This window comes from Lagenorhynchus albirostris, chromosome 2 (genome assembly GCF_949774975.1).
Source record: "Lagenorhynchus albirostris chromosome 2, mLagAlb1.1, whole genome shotgun sequence".
Lineage (NCBI taxonomy): Eukaryota > Metazoa > Chordata > Mammalia > Artiodactyla > Delphinidae > Lagenorhynchus > Lagenorhynchus albirostris.
In genome coordinates, this window is record NC_083096.1 from 47,090,137 (window position 1) to 47,110,429 (window position 20,293).

At 44.0% G+C, this 20,293-nt stretch overlaps 1 protein-coding gene across 2 annotated transcripts in view; it reads right to left on the bottom strand.

Moving 5' to 3' along the window:
- Positions 1 to 18,520, bottom strand: part of LAMC2 (laminin subunit gamma 2) — a 61,702-nt gene extending 43,182 nt beyond the window's left edge. For both annotated transcript variants that reach the window (XM_060131937.1, XM_060131935.1), the window contains exon 1: positions 18,364 to 18,520. In XM_060131937.1, the coding sequence (XP_059987920.1) occupies positions 18,364 to 18,442 (79 nt within the window). In that variant the 5' untranslated portion in view covers positions 18,443 to 18,520. The remainder of the gene's footprint in view (positions 1 to 18,363) is intronic.
- Positions 18,521 to 20,293: the final 1,773 nt, after the last annotated feature.

A 20,293-nucleotide genomic window follows, 5' to 3' on the forward strand; every position in this document is an offset into this window, starting at 1 on the left:
TTTTTAAACAGCACTGGTTATTACAAATTATTTTTATGCAATTTTAAATCTGCCTCCCTTCCTGTAATTTTTACCATGTGTTCTGTTCTTCCCTGGAAAACAACACACACACATGTGCGTGTGTGCGCGCGCACACACACACACACAGGCACACACACTGGCATACCTACTCTCTTCTCCATTTATTTATGTACTCATCAGACGTTTCCTTCAGGCACTGTTTTACAAGGTACTGCATCAGCCAAGTCCTTGAGTATCAGAAGATAGTTAGACTAACAAACGTAGATAATAGATAGATAAATAGATAGCTAGTGGGAAGCAGCCGCATGGCACAGGGATATCGGCTCGGTGCTTTGTGACTGCCTGGAGGGGTGGGATAGGGAGGGTGGGAGGGAGGGAGACGCAAGAGGGAAGAGATATCGGAACATATGTATATGTATAACTGATTCACTTCGCTATAAAGCAGAAACTAACACACCATTGTAAAGCAATTATACCCCAATAAAGATGTTAAAAAAAATATATATATATAAAAAAAGAAGAAGATAGTTAGAGCATCTCCCTCTTTAGTCTTTTCTTCTTCAGGTTAAACTGGAGACCTGTCACCTCCAAGACTTTCAACCATTTCCCAGGTCATGATTTCTTCTTGATGCCCCTCCTAGGAACAAACTCTAATTTTCACTATCTTTCTTTAAATGACCAGAATTTATTACAGTTCAAGTATGGTTTGAACAGCTCAGCTTGCAACAGGACCAGATATTATAATTCCATGGGTGAGCCTAACATTTTCATTAAACTCAAAGCATATGAAGTTTTCATTCAATTCAAACTCCCAGGGCTTTTTCACAGAACTGGTTCTAAGCTGAAATCTTTCCCAAAGAATGTTTGTGTAACCAATTTGTTTTTTTGGATTTCTAACAGATGTGCCACACAGCTGTCATGGGCTGTGAAATTTCTACCAGGTACCTCATTAGGCACAATTAGGAGCTAAATTCACCAGCCAGAGATACCTGTGAGGTCACCCAGCGGGATCACACACTGAGCCAATGCCCTCGCTACCCCGGATGACTTTTGGGAGCAATCTCAAAATAATTACGAACTTTTCATTGTGTCTTTGTTTTTTTTTCCTCACAGATCGGGGCACGAACCCGTGTCCCCTGCATCGTCAGGCGGACTCTCAACCACTGCGTCACCAGGGAAGCCCTATTGCGTCTTTTTTATTCAGAACAAATTTTTGCTGGTAGTAGTTAATTTCATAAGGAAATGATATATTTTTAGAGCACTATTTTAAAAATAGATAACCTTGTTATAATCTTTTTTTTTAAGCGTTTCCCTCTCCTTCTGTCCTTTCTCCTTGAAAGCTCTACTATGCAAGAATTGATGTTCCTCTTTTAAATTCACAGCCTTCAATGGAGATGCAGTATAGTTCCAGTAAGGGAGGCCTTCAGCCAGCATCTCCACTCTGGAACTCAGCTACAAACCTATTGCTAAGCTACCCTCCTCTTCTCAAATGGGTTTCCCTTTAAGCCCAGGGTTATGCAGGCTGGAGTGAGGGCACCTGTGGGCCTCAGGCCTAGGGAATGTATTGGCCGCCTGTATCTGCAGTATGTGAAAATGCCAGGAAGAAACTCTCTCCAGCCTTGCCTGTGGGACTCTGAAGTTACCAGGCTGCGCTGAGCTCAACACTTAACTGCACTGCACTTGGCTCACTGTCGAATCTTCCAAACATTCACACCCAGAGACTGAGGAGAGAGAGTTTGCTCCTTTGGCATGCAATAATCCTTTCTGTCCTTGATGCATGTGAAACATGGCCTCTCTCAAAGCATCTCGCAAATTTAGACTAACTTTCCTAAGAGCAATTATTATTCATTCTCACTGCTGGAAAAAAAAACTCTTTATTTTTCAAATTCCAGAATATTCTCGCAACTGTGCTTCATAAAGTGGGCCTCCAACAGCTTGTGCCTGGCCTTTTTTATTCTGTGACTGATTTCTGCCCAGTCACTACCAGGACACGTTGGTTGCCAAAGGGCACTGTCAGGCCAGGAGCAAGGCAACAGGGAGCAGTGGGGACGCTGACAAAAGGGCTAAAGGAAGAAGCAGCACTTCAGCCCCAGCCAATGGTAGCCCCATGGGAATGATGCCTATTGTAATCAGCATTTCCACTTATGTTTTTTAAAGACAGAAGTCTGGCTTTGGGTATGAAATCTACTGATTTTTAAAGGTTGGCCAAAAAATATTTTTTAAATTTTTTAAAAATAAAGCTGTGTCCAAGGGCAAATCTTTGCACTGGACTCTGCTATTCTAACAGGCTGAAAACACATCTCATGCTTTAGAGAAGGTAATATAAAGCCCTACTGTATGGCACAGTGCCCGGTCCATGGTAGGTATTTGAGGTATTTTTAATGAACAAATGAATGAACGTTCTCTTGAACTTCAGGAAACCCCTAGATGTGTTTCTACCATCTTCAGGACTCCACGTGGCCCCATATGTCTGGACATGCTTTAAAAATACACATACCAGGGCTTCCCTGGTGGCGCAGTGGTTGGGAGTCCCCCTGCCGATGCAGGGGACACGGGTTCGTGCCCCGGTCCGGGAGGATCCCACATGCTGCGGAGCGGCTGGGCCCGTGAGCCATGGCCGTTGAGCCTGCGCGTCCGGAGCCTGTGCTCCGCAACGGGAGAGGCCACAACAGTGAGAGGCCCGCGTACCGCAAAAAAAAAAAAAACTACACATACCAGACTTCACTGGTGGCGCAGTGGTTAAGAATCCAACTACCAAGGCAGGGGACATGGGTTTCATCCCTGGTCCGGGAAGATCCCACATGCCGCAGAGCAACTAATCCCCTGCGCCACAACTACTGAGCCTGCGCTCTAGAGCCCGCGAGCCACAACTACTGAAGCCCGTGCGCCTAGAGCCCGTGCTCCGCAACAAGAGAAGGCACCAATGAGAAGCCCGCGCACTGTAGCCCCCGCTCACTGCAACTAGAGAAAGCCCGTGTGCAGCAACGAAGACCCAATGCAGCCAAAAAATTAAAAAAATTTTTAAAAAGAAAAAAAGAAATACCAGGGACTTCATTAGTGGTCCAGTGGTTAAGACTCCATGCTTCCACTGCAGGGGGCACGGGTTCGATCCCTGGTGGGGGAACTAAGGATCTTGCATGCTGTGAGGCAGCAGCCAAAAAAAAAAAAAAAAGTTAAAAAAAATACAAATACCAATATTTAGCAGTTACTCTCTTCCCTGTTAATTGAGGGGACACTTTTCTCCATACGACCCCAATCCAGAAAATAGCCTTTCTTGGTAACTTATATTATGATTTATTTAGATTCACAGACCTAAATACACACCTATAATACACTTTCAAACAAGAGGATATGCTAAAAATGCTTTTGATTATACTTTCCTTCCCTTATGTTTAGCCTTGTTCAATTTTATGTCTAGAATTTTTTTTCATGTTTATTTTGTAATCTACTTGCTATTCTTCCAAATTTGGGGTCAGCTGTAAATTTTATAAATATGTTGTCTAGTTTCCATCAGGGAGCCTTGACACAAAAGCAAGTGATGGAAGTATAAAGATGGAGGTCTTGGACATGTCCTGGGTCTGCTGGGAATCATTTGTCAAGGTCCATTCATCCAGTAAATAAAGATTGAGCATCTATATGCCAGGCAGTGTTCTAGGCACTGGGGATTTAGAGGTAGACAAAACAAATAGATGTTCCAGTCTTCATGGAGTTTTCATGCGAATTGGAGGAAAAGAAAATAAACAAGTCAACTAGTATAGGGAGAATATGTGGATAGCAATATTTGTTAAGGAGAAATACATAAAGCAGTGAAAGGAAATAGGTAGCTGGAGGTGGGTAAAGTGAGTAGGAAGGGAGGGTTGAAAAGCGCCATATGCTGCTTTACTATTTTATCTCTACTTTGATATCTGTCTGTTCATGATCTTTGGCTATTTGTCTATCAGGCACGATGTTTTCAACTGTAAAGCAATTATACTCCAATAAAGATGTAAAAAAAAAATAGCCTGTGAAAAACCATAATGGAAATAAATAAATAAATAAATAAATATATATACACACACATATAACTGAGTCACTTTGCTGTACCGTAGAAATTAACACAACATTGTAAATCAATTATACTTCAATAGATTTAAAAAAAAATAAATTATCATGAATTATTTCTATAACAAATGTATCAAACTATTCACCTGTCATTTTGTTGCAGATTTTCCTTTCCCTCTCTGGATAAATCCCCTTTCTCTCCAAAGGACCTCACTGATAGATTTTGTTTAACTGATTCTTCCTCCTTTTTCTCCTTCCTTCTGTTCTCAATGAGATGTACATTTATTTCATTCATTTTGGACACTGGGACTTCGTGAGCCAGTGAGATTTCTTTCTTGTTTTATTTTATTTTTATTTTTGGCTGTGTTGGGTCTTCATTGCTGCACGCGGGCTTTCTCTAGTGGCGGCGAGCCGGGGCTACTCTTCATGGCGGTGTGCGGGCTTCTCATTGCAGCAGCTTCTCTTGCTGTGGAGCACGGGCTCTAGGTGAGCGAGCCTCAGCAGTTGTGACTCGTGGGCTCTAGAGTGCAGGCTCAGTAGTTGTGGCGCACGGGCTTAGTTGCTCCACGGCATGTGGGATTTTCCCAGACCAGGGCTCAAACCTGTGTCCCCTGCATTGGCAGGTGGATTCTTAACCACTGTGCTACCAGGGAAGCCCTGAGCCGGCAAGATTTCTATAGCCCTGAGCCAGCAAGATTTCAATAAAGGGAGTTGTAATGTTTTATTTCGTCAAATAAGACATTAAATATATACTTATTTGACATTTACTGGGCTTTGTCATATATTCATCACGTTATCCTTGTTTTCCTCACTTCACCATGGACAGGCACGGGTCCAGGACCTGGCATGAAGCTATCACTGTACCAGAAAATATAGAAACAAATCAGACTCAGACCCTGAATAGACCTGAAGCCTTACAGGGTCTAGGAATTAAAAGCAGCAGGATCTTTCTCCCTGTTTCACTGAACTCTGTATCATAGGAGCCAGGTCCTACCCACTACTCTTACTTGACTATTCATTTGTATGGTACTCTTTTCAAATTAGGGACATCTCTTCAAGGTTTTGTCTTATCCTCTCTCCACTCCCTCACTCTCCTTCATTAAATCCTTGCCCTGTCAGCGGGGATGATCTCCACAGCTAAAGGAGCGAGATTCATCAAGTTCACCTCAAGCCCTGCAGAAACAGAATCCTTTTACTGATTTTCATGTATTTCTTTCAGTCTAGTAAAGCTTGGGCAGTAATTGTGTCTGACTCCAATGTATACTGCTTCTTTGGCACTTAAGCATTATTATCATAATAACTATAATAGCATACCATCACTGACCCTCAAGGTGCTTCTTAGAAAAGACTGCCGGGCAGCCAGACACAGGCCGATCTGCCCAACACCACCCACGCTCCCCACCAGCAGGAAGATCCAGGAGTTGGAAACTCTACAAACAATGCAGCAACGTGTGTGGACTGCCTCAGGCTCACCTAACACTCCCACCCTCGCTCAAACACACCACTCTAACGGGTCAGGACAGGAAGCTCAGGGGCAAAGGCTGTTTCCAAGCTGTATCCTTCAGAGAATGAAAGGAAACTGAAAATATTTCCTAGGGTTGTGCTCAGGGCAAGGTCTTGGTATGATCAGCTTCGGTGGCTGCAGTTCATCAAGACCTCATTTTAAATTCCCCAGAGGAAACATTACAAGCAATTACGAGAACGTTTCAACAATCTGGCATTCATATGGTCAATTGTGTACAAGCAGGTCCTCTTTCTATTGTTCTACATGTAGAAAAGCACAGCTCTGCTTTTCACCAAGCTGATCTAATTTCCACCTTCGTGTGATGGAACATCAATGTTTTTAGTGTTCTAACAGTAACGACAAAATTTCAAATCCAAACTCCTCTCAGAAACCCTGAAGGTTTGGCCCTGCTGACCTCTCCAACTTGACCTCAGTCCTCTTTCTAGCTCTTGTTCACTGCACTCCAACACATAGACCCTCGCACCCACGAATCCCGGGACGCACCAAGCTCTTTCCCTCCTCGGGCCTTTAGTCTTGCTCTTTTCTTTGCCTGGGCGCTCCCTGCTCACACCCTCCCTAAACCCACGCGGCAGCCAGAGAGATGTTAGGAACGTAAATTAGATGGTGTTCGGTCTCTACTGATAACCCTTTAAGAGCGTCTCCCTCTGGATGCCCACAGGTCTTCATCCCCATCTCTCTCTTGGCACTTATCACTTTAGAGCCTGAGTCATCACTATTTGTGTACATGACTTACTTCCTCTATAGCATTTCTCACTTTTGTACCCCATGGTACCTAGTACAGGGCTTGAGACTCTAACTGGTGGATAAATGGCTGGCTGGAAGGATTGGTTAGCTAGAAGGATAGATGGAAGAATGGACAGAAGGAGGAAAGAAGGGAGGGAGGGAGGACGGGAGGGAGGGAGGACGGAAGGAAGGAAAGAAGGAAGGAAAGCAGGCAGTCTGACTCTAAGAAAAGCCAAACAAGAACTGGAACTTACAGAAATCTCCCAGGACCCTAGGGACCCAATATGAAACTTTCTCAACACAATACATAAAGTTTTCATTGTCTACATATATGGCATTCGGTGTAAAATAACTAATGTCTGTACCCAAAAAATACATGGTGAGATGAGAACAGAAAGAATTGTGAGAGGGATGTGATACTTTTGTTAGAAGGAGTTGTCTGAGACTTTCAGGTTGCTGCTCTCACCGGATGAACTATTTCTGTGCCAGGACTGCCTGTCCTCTGTGTGTGAGCCCGGAGCTGCCATCTCAAAGGGCAGCACGCCTAGGGCTGCGCGGGAGGAGGGGCGAGGGGAGGAGGCAGGCGTGAGACCACGAGATCAGTTTGCCATGATCAGGCAGCCTTGACAGGCAGTGTACTTGGCTGCTGTGTGGGACTATCTCAGGAGCTAGGAATCTGATCATCATGTTTGAACCTGACAGCGTGTGCTGGCTGCTGTTACGTTGAGCTTTGCTGTTCTTGCCGCCATGTCAGCTGCTCAGTGCACTAATACTGATTTAGTGAAACAGCAGCGAGTTGATAATAAGTTGCCCGTAATCTCCTGTGGACGAGTCCACGTAGAAACCACTTAGAAACAGTGCTCAATTCTCTTCCTTATTTAGGGGAAAGGTGTTCCATTTCTGGTATTTTGTGCCCTGCATCCATCCCCTTTCTGAGACATTGAATGTTTTTCTCTCTCCTTCCTTTTTGAAACTCTTCCCTTGGATACTACGATGCTGTCCTGTACTGTACTTCCCCCTGGCTTATGACCCTCACCCCCTGCGCCATCCAAGTCTTTGCGGGATCCTCTCCTTGCCCCAACTCAAAGTGTTGGTGCTCCTCAAGGCTCAGTCCTGAACCTCCATGCCTCTCACTGAAGAACTCTCTCATCCAAGTCAAGGGCTTCAATAACCACGACGGGTATTGACATACCAAGATACTTCCCCGGCCCAGAATTCATTCTCAAATCTAGACCCTGATGCCCAGTCATCCACTTTACATTTCCAGCTGATTGTCTCAAAAGCTGTTTACACAAAACATGTTTAAAACCAAACTTGTGATTGTCAGCCCTTCAAGTCAGAAAGCTGGGAACTATCCTTATAGGGTCTCCATCTTTCTCGCTTGCCTCTATTCTATTCAACTCCCAACTTTATTGACATAACTGTCTACATAGCTCAAGTCCACCCAACTCTATCTCCACTACGGCCACTCTACACCAAACCCCAGCCACCGCTTGCCTGCGGATCCCCCGCAACTTCTCTTGCCTCCCTCTGCTCAGTAGTCAGAAAAACCTTTCCAAATACAAATTTTACCAATACCTCCCTGCTTCAAACTCTCTGACGCCTTTCCTTTACTTTTAGGATAAAGACCAGAACTCCTTAACATTGCCTACAAAGACTTTCACGGCCTAATCCTATCTACTTTTCCAGCCTAATTTCACAAAACACTCCCCACTGGGACCTCCTCATCTCTCTGCCATTCATTTCACTTATATTTCATTTTAGGTCTTGACTTCCTCTGTTTCTTAAAATTCTTGCTGCAGAGGACAAGCATCATGGTGGGGAGATGTGGATTGGGGCTACCCAACCTCAACCATTCTCTTACCTTTGGTTTGTTCAAAGAAGTTATGCTAAAAATTCAATGTTAATTTATTATTATTTAGATCTCATTCCCTTCCTCTGAGTCCAAGAACTGGCCTCATGTACACTGACAACCTTTTCTGCTCAAAGATAGCAAACTTCCCCTCCAGGAAGTCAGCTACAATGAGGCCCTTCATTAGGAAGTCCAAATGTAAATAACTAGATAGAAAATGGTGACTAAAAGTAAAGGTGAGAATAGTATACTCTAAAAAAACCTGACAGATGCTCATTTTCAGAAGAAAAGCAATTGTTGAAATTACCTCCAAATCAGAGATACTCAGGATGACAAGATGAGTATTTTTCTTAAATTATAATAAAAAGATGAAAATGCTCATACTTTTTAAGATTTAAAACCTCCTCCATGGGATTTTTCTTTCCAAAGCTTAATATGTTTCTCAGCTTGGGTAAATAATTTTTTTTTTTTTCTGTGGTACGCGGGCCTCTCACTGCTGTGGCCTCTCCCGCCGCGGAGCACAGGCTCCAGATGCGCAGGCTCAGCGGCCATGGCTCACGGGCCCAGTTGCTCCGCGGCATGTGGGATCCTCCCGGACCGGGGCACGAACCCGTGTCCCCTGCATCGGCAGGCGGATTCTCAACCACTGCGCCACCAGGGAAGCCCAAGGGGGCCACTCTTCCTCACGGTGAGCGGGCCTCTCACTATTGCGGTCTCTCTTGTTGCAGAGCACAGGCTCCAGACACGCAGGCTCAGCGGCCATGGCTCACGGGCCCAGTTGCTCCGCGGCATGTGGGATCCTCCCGGACCGGGGCACGAACCCGTGTCCCCTGCATCGGCAGGCGGACTCCCAACCACTGCGCCACCAGGGAAGCCCCTGGGTAAATAATTTAAAACAAAATCTGAACACTTCATCATTTAAAGTGATCTAGAATTTTATGGTTTGATGTGTGACTGCTTCCAGTTTCAGATTCTTCAGGTTTTCTAAATAGAATAAGAAAACTGAAATGGCACGTCCCTCGCTAAGAGTTTTTTAACTGAATTCCTTTCTCTGCCTCACATTTTTCACAGCTGTCTTTTAGGCCAGCACAGCCAGGACCACCGGTGCCCTATCCTGCCTGATGGTTTGTTTCCCTGAACATGTAAATGTCCAAGCATTGCAAGTTAGCCTGCGACGTGAAGTGCTCTAAGGAGAGGAACAACAGAGGTCAGTGTTCTAATCGCATGGACAATTTTGAAGGCTAGAACACGGACAAATCTTTTCAACTCTAAGTCATCAAGAGTCAATGAAACTCAGATCACCACATTTTCCTTTTGAATGACTATGGCTTAAAAGCAGTCACCTACTTTCATCAAGAGTTCATAGCACATTTTATTATAACCTAGACTTAGAAATGGCACACGTGGACTGTGGATGACTCAGCCTGGTGGGGACTAGACCAGGAGACCACACTTGGAGATGTCTTCCCTAACACCCCACCGGGGCCCAGGCAGACAGTGGGGAGAGAGAAAGAAGCCCCAGTTAACAGAGAGGTTGGGGATGCCAGTTTTTGTCTGAGTAGCAAAGGTGAGAGGGAAGAGAAGGTTAGGACACAAGGGACACAGGAGAGGCTCCCTTCTCTTACACCCGGCGTCTTTAAGGGCTTGACTCCAAGACAGCTGGTGTCAGCTACAGGGTGTGATCAATGGTGATTGCGGTGAGGATTCTATCACCGCATGTAACCCTACACCCTTCTGACCACAGAAACTACTGTAGAAATTTCTATATCTCCATGAGATCATCTGTAAAGAAAAGCATCCCAATACAGAAAGCACATCTGACTGTTAATCAAAGAGCATAGTGTTCTTTGAGCACTTGCTACATGGCCCAGGAAAAGGTGTCATATGCCCCTTTAAGAAGCAGCTGAAGTAAAGGACATTAGAGAGTCCAGGACAGCTAGAGGTGGCCCCTGAAGCAATGAGGACCAAAAGGAAAGAAATCATGCATGACGAGTCTGAATAAAGAAAAGTTTAAAAGGCAATTCTGATTTGTACTGAAACGCTTTTCGGAGTATACATTAAATGTGGTTTTTGAATTGCTTAAATTTGTGTTTTGTTGGCTCCTTAAAAAAAAATGATTCTTCCTCTTTAAACCTCTTTAAACCTTTCATTGCTTTTATGAACAAGACATTTTTGTACAAGGAGACTAGGCACAGATTTTTTGCTATCACTACATTCCTTCACAAAGATACACACGTTTAGGTATGTGCGTGCTTACCATGTACCACTAGAGTTCTTAGTTTTGCCAAAAGAACGTGGTAATCCATGTACATTACAATGTTGGAAAAAGTATGGAATGCATTTATAAGACCTTCCTTAAAGATTCATTGCTGAAAAAAATCCATTTGAAAATAATAAATTAAAATTGTATTGCTTAAAGACAGAAGAATGAATTAAATGGTCTTTAGGAGCCCAGCCATTTTCATCTATCCATAAAGAGGAGTAACAAATATTCTAAGAAGAGTTTGGACCATGAAGCCTCCAGCAGGGAGTGGGAGCAACGTGTCCTGCATCCCAGTCGGGCAAATGGGCTGCTGCTCTGCTGTCATTTCCCACGCTAGGTCATCTGTGGCCTGGGTTCTGTCCCCTCAGACCTCAGCACGTGAAGACCCCCTCCTACCATGTCCCACGTACAACGCCCTGGATGAGGCAAGAGCGGCAGCTTTGGGATGCTGTTGGATTCACTGCTCTCACAAAGTAGACCAGCCTATTGAAATGAGAAATGATCTCTAAACATTAGGAGTTTCCTTTATTCAAGAGCAAAACGGGTAGTGATTTGAAAGAGCAGTAAATATGTATGAAGCTTAATGGTCAATGCTCTGGCCGTGAAACTGAAAGACTTCAAAATATATACCAATAGTCTCCAGCAGAGAGAGAAAATACCTCTGGACACAACGATGCTTAAATAAATTCAGGGGTTTCCCTGGTGGCGCAGTGGTTAAGAATCTGCCTGGCAATGCAGGGGACACGGGTTCGAGCTCTGGTCTGGGAAGATCACACATGCCGCAGAGCAACTAAACTTGTGCACCACAGCTACTGAGCCTGCGCTCTAGAGCCTGCGAGCCACAGCTACTGAGCCATGAGCCACAACTACTGAAGCCCGTGTGCCTAGAGTCCATGCTCCACAACAAGAGAAGCCACCGCAATGAGAAGCCTGTGCATCGCAATGAAGAGTAGCCCCCGCTCGCCACAACTAAAGAAAGCCCGCGCACAGCAACAAAGCCCAACAGAGCCATAAATAAATAAATAAATTCAAAACATTGACAGGTGAAGCAGAAAGGCTTATTGCTGTCCCTCAACTGTCCTGAGCCACTTGGTCAATTCCAAGCTGTGTGATGATCTATAAACAGAGTTGAACAAAGAGAAGAGGAAACTTGGTAGTCTGAAATCTGTTCTCTTATCAGGGCCCCAGGGACTGGAGTTTGTGCTTGGTTCTAACCTGCTGTTCGCTGACAGTTTTAAAGGAAAGGCCACTCTATTGACTCACACAAGTAGAGATGTCTGAAGAGATGTCCCATCTAGAAGCATAAGGGATATTCTTAAAATACATCAAGATTCCATCAGGTCTGAAAATTGATTTCAATGAAAATTCATTAAAGGAATGAGAAACAAGCCAAGGGGATATCTTGTTAAAGAAAATTAAACTAGCAATTGAAATCTGATCCTGTTATTAACTGCCTGGCTCTGGTCAAGGCAATCATTTTCCTGTGCCTCAATTTTCCAGTCTATAAATGAGGGTCATGCATGCCGGAGCCCAGCTCTGTTATAACCAACCATGAGAATTTGGACAGTTGCTTTGCCTCTCTGAGTGTCATTTTCCTTAACTATAAAAGGAGAAGCTCCTGTAGAGAACCCTTAAGGGCCATTCTCATTTAGTTCCATGATGTTGTAATAAGAGAAGAAAGTGGTGAAACATGCAAAACTTTTTGTAAGAAACACCCCATATAAGTGCAGCTGAAGATTTCATCATTTTTCTAATGTTTAAGTTAGTGTGGGAAATTATTTGGTTGCCATTTAATTTTTTTTTTAGAATATGAATATCCATATTCACACAGTGAATTAAAAATAAAACCTGGAAAAGAAACAGTTGGGTTTCTATAAGTGGTCAACAAGCCTGAAGAAGTCCAGGATATGTGTATATTTGCCCAATTGATCTCCACCTTCCTCTGATACTGCAGGAGTCCTCACATGATCAATGTTAGAGAAAGAACCAGTCTTTTCTTCTTTCATGACATAAGGAAGCACATGTTAGTTGGGGAGGCACATATACAGACATACAGTCACCCAGAGACACAGAAGAGACTCAGCTTTTGGCTTTGGGTGTGATTCAAATATTACATCATGTACCTGGGGGTTATATTAGAACACAGCCCAGTAATGATTCAGTAATCTGCTAGGTCTAATTTGTGACTAAATTAGAGTATTCCAGAATCTATGGAGCTCCTATTTCTACACTGGTCTGTAATAGATGGTTCAAATCTTGTCCTTGCAAATTTCTCTAGGAAAAAAAAAATGTCAATATAGTTGAGCCACTAAGAACTGAAATGGGAAAAATATTCCCAGGATGGCCTCAACATCTTAATTTCATGCTCCTGACTTTCCCATAAACACTGATCACAAATCAACATTCATCCTCAGCTTCTTGGATCAGTGGAGCTAAACCAGTGGCTGCCCCCAGTTCAGGGCACTCACAATTTAAGCTTACATAGGAATCTCCAGCTTACACTCCAACCCAATTCTATACTCCCATTTACTATACATACTAGAATATAAGGTGAATATAAGGCCACATTTAAGTCTTTTCAAAATCTCTCATATTACATGAGAGCAGTTCGTTATATAATACTTTAAAAATAAAGTATAATTTGGGGAAGCCATGTTAACCTGAAATGACCTCAATCAATGTTTTAGGTATTTATTAGCAAGAAAGAGGCCAAGCTATCAAACATAATTCTCATAATTGTTCATCATCCCACAGTTGTGAGTGCTGAAAGCCGCCATAAGTAAGACTTTCAAGATGATTATGCTGTGACGATCACAGTGTGTGCTTCGGGATAATTTTAAAATCTTTTTCATGTTCTGAAATGGTGTACTTTCCAGCGACAGCAGCAAAAGCAAACTCGATAGAGCTGTGTCTCAAGTCACCTGGTCTGAAGTAGAGAAAAAACCTCATTAAAGTGGCTTTAGGAATATTAAAGATGGAATTTGAATATAATTACTACATGAAATGTAAGTGAACAAATGAATACTTCTAAGTTATTATTTTACAGATTATGTGACTTTAAATATGTTTGTAAAACTAATTTACTAAATTAAATGGAAAGAGACACACGACCACTGCATCTATATTGCTCAATGTTTCATACTCAAGTTAGCCAAACTGGGAATTCCCTGGCGGTCCAGTGGTTAAGATTCCCTGCTTGCACTGCAGAGGGCATGGGTTTGATCCCTGGTCTGGGAACTGAGATCCTGCGTGCCGTGCAGTGTGGCAAAAGAAAAAAAAGGTTAACCAACCCCTTTCTTTTGTTTTTGATGGTGTGAGAGGGAGATCTTCCCATTGAGAAGCGAGAGATCATCTTATGTCGGGGTCATCTTATACCTGGGCATGTTCTAGAGAGTAACAGATGTGCTTAATCTATATGTGCTGAGGTCTGGCTGACAAAAGGCAAAATGATATGAAGCCCAATCTTGAAATTCCAATCTGCTTTGGGTTCCTTGTCAGGAATTCCATTTGTTTCATTGGGTAAAACTTAGGGTTCATTTCAGCCTGAGCCAAAGGGCTCCTCATCACCTTTCCTGGACTAATGAAAGGAGCCTCTTCCAAAACTTTACCACTTAAAACACAAAAGGCATTATACTGACATTCAGCACTGGCAGAGCAGTTAGTTATATAACAATAATATCGAACACAGTGAGTGTTTACTAGTTACTGTGCAAAATGCTTTACATATAATAATCACAATCATTTATTACCCTCATCTCAGAGATGAGGAAACCGAGTAACACGTGAGGTAGCTTACCTCAATCCCTTAAGTGGTAAAGGACAGTGCTAGGATTTGAACCCAGGCAGTCTTACTACAGAGCCTGCACCCCTACACATGATGCTGTACCACTTCAACAATTTAATAACAGAATCTAGGAGAGTGTAAACCTTTCCAGGGGTCCTTTCCACTCTCCACAGCACTTCTTTTCTAGCATCAGGACATGGGAGAAACTAAATTAGTGATTTAAATAATCTTCGATTCTGAGCTCACCATTCTCGAACAATTGCTTCAAAACTTACCTGGTGGGGCTTCCCTGGTGGCGCAGTGGTTGAGAGTCCGCCTGCCGATGCAGGGGACACAGGTTCATGCCCTGGTCTGGGAAGATCCCACATGCCGCGGAGCGGCTGGGCCCGTGAGCCATGGCCGCTGAGCCTGCGCGTCTGGAGCCTGTGCTCCGCAACAGTGAGAGACCCACGTACCGCAAAAAAAAAAAAAAAAGAAAAACCTACCTGGTGGCTGAATCCAACAGTGTCTCTTAGTCCTCACTCTTTGTGTATTCATATTTCACCTCTGAGTACCATTTATGACTCCTACATCGGCGAAACTCTTCCTTGGGCTAACAAAACTCTCCTCTTTCCTGATTCTCCTCTAGCCTCAATGCCCCTTCCTCCTGTTCTCCTTCACTGTCCTTCCATCTCCTTGGGAGCTCCTTTGGGCTCCCAACTTTATGTTGTTTGAATTTCTTCTAAATTTCAAAATCATAGCTCCAGCTGTTCACTGGACATCCCCACTTGCATCTCAAATACAACAGATCCCCACAGAAACTCACTTCCTTCACTTCATCCATCGCCCAGCCTCGTTCCCAAATCTGATCGTCCCTATAGTCCTCATTTCCTTTAACGGCATCACTGTCTAACCAACTACACAAGCCTGAAGGCTCGGACCCATCTTGGACTTTTCCTCATTTCTCACAATTTTCCCTTACTATTATCCCTAACACACGCACACACTCATTGGATCACCAAATTCTTCCAATTTTACCTTCTAAGTGTCTCTGTGATCTGTTTCCTCTTTACTATTCCACCACCATGAGGTAAGCCCTCATCATCTCTCATTTGGATTATTGCAATGGCTGTTTGTTTGCCTCTCCTAGCTCAACTCCATCCTCTAAGCCCTTAAGTGAGTGATCTTTTAAACATGAATCTGACCACACCCACCCCACTTACAAAACATCTGCAACCGCAACCCTTCTTTGCCTACAGGGTACCAACCTAATGGCACAGACTGGTACGTAAGGCTCTTCACCACCAGATTCTTGGCTACATTTCTAGTCTCATTCCTATCTCCCTTCTCCAGTCGCACCTCCCCAAGTGAACTATGATCCAGACCATTGGAGCTACACCTACATTCACACCAACTGTGAACTCCTGAAGGGGAGTCTCTATCTTTCTTAATGACCTCTAAGCATCTGAGTTCACTATATCAGACTTGGGCATCAGACTTTTTTTTTTAATTAATTTATTTTATTTATTCAGTTTTGGCTGCATTGGGTCTTTGTTGCTGCACGCGGGCTTTCTGTAGTTGCGGCTAGCGGGGGCTACTCTTCATTGTGGTGCACGGGCTTCTCATTGCGGTGGCTTCTGTTGTTGTGGAGCACAGGCTCTAGGAGTGCGGACTTCAGTAGTTGTGGCACGTGGGCTCAGTAGTTGTGGCGCGTGGGCTTAATTGCTCTGTGGCATGTGAGATCTTCCCAGACCAGGGCTTGAACCCATGTCCCCTGCGTTGGCAGGTGGATTCTTAACCACTGCGCCACCAGGGAAGCCCAGCATCAGACCTTTTGAAGAAACGTGGTTCTAGGCATTTTAAGGCACTTTACAGTAACATCTCATCCTTTCAACAGACCTGCAAGGATACACAGCACTATTGCCTCCACTTAACAGGAAAAGAGCAGACTCCAAGCAGCTGAGGAACCTGAATGGTTACGAATAAGGGACTAGTAAGTGAATCAGCCGAATTTTGAAGCCAGGTCAGGCTGACTCTAAAACTTGTGCTTTAGCTGAGACCAACTCTGATTATATCTAACACCATAATTTTCACCTGCACGGGAACACCCAGCAAGAAATATCACTGCTTTAGGCTCGCAGAGGTGCACAGATGCAGGTCACTTTGGGAGGTGGCAACGACCATAATTTCGGTCCAACTCCCACTACATCACAGCATCCCATAAATGGGAAAGCATGTGTGCTCTAGCCTAACACAAATTTTTCACACTCTCATTGAGCCCCAAATGAAGCCCTTTGAGGAGGCAGCCTAGTTTTTTAAGTGGCCTGTCTTTAAGGAAGGGGAAAGTCTGGAAATGAGCTTAAACACTGCTTCTGACTTAATGATGTAGATGGAATACTCAGAGCTTGTCCATCCTTGAGAAGTTAGAGTCCAAACTCTGTCCTCCTGAGTCTGATTTTATTAAACAGTTTATTAAACAGTTATTTTATTAAACAATTCATCACCCTACATATTTGTTTCTGTAATCTAACGCTAACACACACACATACACTCAGCTACAGCCAAAAAAGGAAATTGCTTCAATAGTTACTCATTATATAAAACATATGTAACTTGTTCCCTTATTATTATTTTTTTTTTTTTTTGCGGTACGCAGGCGTCTCACTGCTGTGGCCTCTCCCGTTGTGGAGCACAGGCTCCGGACACGCAGGCTCAGCGGCCATGGCTCACAGACCCAGCCGCTCCGCGGCACGTGGGATCTTCCCGGACCGGGGCACGAACCTGTGTCCCCTGCATCAGCAGGCAGACTCTCAACCACTGCGCCACCAGGGAAGCCCCCCTTGTTAATTTTATAATGTGGTCCCTAATGTTCCAGTCTAAGAACCACTGGATCAAGTGCCAGTAGTTGTTTATGTAGCTTTGTGCAAATCCATGTCCATATTTTCTTTTTTTAAACCAAGGAATTCTAGTAGTTGATCCATAAGCAGTTCCTCTGAATTCTAATATTCAAAGACTGTTCTTACTTTTAGGATGTTTCTCACTAGGTTAAAGTTATTTATTCTGAGGGATTCTAACCCACATGAACATTTTCATAAGTCGTTTTTAAATGGTAGTCAAGGATGATGGGTTGTAAGATAATTCCAATATTATCTTAGGAAAAAAACAAAAGACTACCAAATGCATTCAAACACATGCTAAAACATTCATGCCATTCAAATACAATTCAGGCAGCATCACCCAGACTGCAGAGTAATAATTGAAATATCTAAGATAATTCCATGTACCCATGAACCTGGTGTCATGTTCACACATGCACATGTGTGAAGATGGCTCTTGGACCTATTGAGATAGTTATTGAAATGCCATCAGATACAAGAAGCAAAAATAAACCTGAGAATTTGGGGTAATTACACAGGCAAATATCATTGGTAAAACTAAGTGACTACTAAGTAAAACTTAAGGAAAACACCCTTTATGTGTTGTCATAGCTGACACATGTGTACAGTAAACCATTGTTATGTGCCCAGAAAGTTTTGTTTATAGGAGTTGAACTTCTCATGAAGTGACAGCTACTGGTGCCCTAGATAAGATCAAATGACCTATGACATAGGTGCCCAATAAATGCCTGTTGAATGAATATTATGTGAAAATATTATAAAAAGTAATGTTACGCAAAAGTAAAGCATTGTTAAAACTCTTAACTCATTTTCCATCCCAAAGAAACGGGAATACCAGAAGGATGACTGAAGAGATTCCTTTTCAATCTTTGTGGGGTTCACAGTCACAGAAAGCATTCTCACCGAAATCCCATCAGTAAAAACACACATTGGGAATAGAATTTATATACCAACATGTTTTGCTCTTACTGATCAAACAGAAGCCCTTTGATCAAAAAAGCAACCAAGAAGGAACAATTTTAAAGCCAGGAAAACCCTGGTTTGGCACGACCTATTGGCTTCCTATTTTAAAATCAGACAGCTTTATATAGTATTAGTAAATAATATATATTATTGTAAACAGATCTCTGGAGGAGCCCCAGATGGGGCAGGAGGAGGGAGCTCTAAAGAGATTCTCACAAAGTGGGGCTCCTCGGAGGTGAGTGCAGCCATCACGGTCTTCAGGGAAAGGCCAGTCCCCAGCCCAGGGCTGCGCCGTTCCTCCTGGAAGGGACTCACCTGGCGTCCTGGAGTTGGCCCGGGCCGCAGGCAGGAGGAGCGAGAAGCAGAGGCAGCAGCTCAGCCAGAGCGCAGCCATGGCCGGGCCGGGCCGCGCAATCAGCCGCTGCAGGGGTGCTGCCCTGCGCCTCGCGGCTGGGAGCTTTCGCTCTGCGCTCCTCTGTGCCTTCCTTTTCCTTGATCAGGTGGTTTTATCGACTCTTCTACCTGACTCAGTCCTGACAGGAAGAGAGCGTGTGTTTCAGGGTGTGACTCACCTGTGAATAAGGAGAACCCAGCCCTCGGGAAGCAAACACACAGCACACACGGAGCTGTAGAAGCGCTCACCCCAGCTGCCAGGCTCCCCCCTCGCCGCAAGAAGGGCGCACACCTGACCTGGGCCGAGGGTGTGGTGCAGAGGCCTCAGCCCAGGGATCCTTCTGGAGGAATGTGCCCGATCCCCTGAGCCCTCCTTCTCTCCCAGGGTGATCCAGGGCAGAATTCGGAGGTAGCTAGCAGCCTGCCCCTTCCTCAAACTGGGAGGCCCAGTCTCAGGAGTGCAAATTCAGAAATAAATCAGCAGCTGTGATCAGCTCTGGTCTGAAAGACATCAGGGAAAACAGGCCAGTCCAACAGTCACAACAGGGTCCCCTTTACCCTCCAGCCTAGGCTCGACCTCTCTCTGAACTACAGTAGCCCTACCCCAGCCTATCCACTCTGGTGACACCTCATTCTATGCCTCACCATCACCTGGCTGGACCAAAGTTCCTCTCCTGAGTCCCCATCACCTCTTGATCACCAGGCCTAGTAACTCATTAAGTCATCTGTTGACTGGTGGGCCTCCCGCCAGTCTGTACTAGGCTAGGTACCATTCTGTATCACTAACAACTAGTATAGTATCCAGCGTGCACTTGGTGCCCAATTAGTGTTCTGTTGGATTGAATAAGAAGGAGGATCCAGATTTTATATTCTTTTTACATCATAGAGCATACTTCTCATGCCATTCTCTACGGGCCCTTTAGAAAATATCTGTAGAGTCCAACTGTGGGTATCATCCAAGTCCATTGTCTTAGGTGAGTAAGAAACTGCAAGTGGTGTATCCTACATTGTCCCTTTCCCTAGGGAGGCTGGTGGCACTAATTCAAAGAGGTGGCTGCCAAGGAGAAAGCTTTGGTTCCTGCTAGAGATTTTTAAATCGCCAGAGGTATTTTATAGATATATAGATATATATACACACACACACAATCTGTCCAAAACAATCACCCCTACTTTTCATCATCAAGGCCTGCAAAGACCCCCAATAAACTGTTGTTCACTGACTAAATAAATGAATGGGTGTTCTCTAGATAGTTCCATACATGATAACAACATAAGGCAACAAACAATACAAAATAGTACATGATTAAGTGCCAAAGGGTATAAGATTTCAGTTTGTGCATGGAATCAAGGCCAGGTTGGGCTGCCTGGACAGCTAGGGATAGCTTTGTACAGAACATGGAGAATGAACCAGGTGTTCAGGAATACCTGGGATCTGCATACAGCACCAAGGACCCATAGGAGTGAGGTAGGTTACTGCAAACTGGCCAACACCTACTCTAAAAACAAATCTCCGTCAATAGAAATGAGGACTAGAAAGGAAGCTCCAGTTATCTTATCCCAAGCTTGATTTTCTTTCATTCTGTCCATGATTCAAAAAAATATTCTTCTCTCCCCAAACTCATTGTGTCTGATTACTGCTGAAGTTTCAGGTCACAGAGACCAGGTATTTAGAATTTGCCCTTCTAGTATCTGGTGCATTGTAGAGGCTGAAATCATGTCCCTGAGTTGTCTGTTCCTTGTACGCCTACCCATCAGTGATGGGCAATGCCCCCCAGCCCTGCAGGAACAAGGAGCAGAGCCCTGCAAAGTAAAGTCTTGAAGGGAATTTCATTTTAGCACAGATTACTATAGT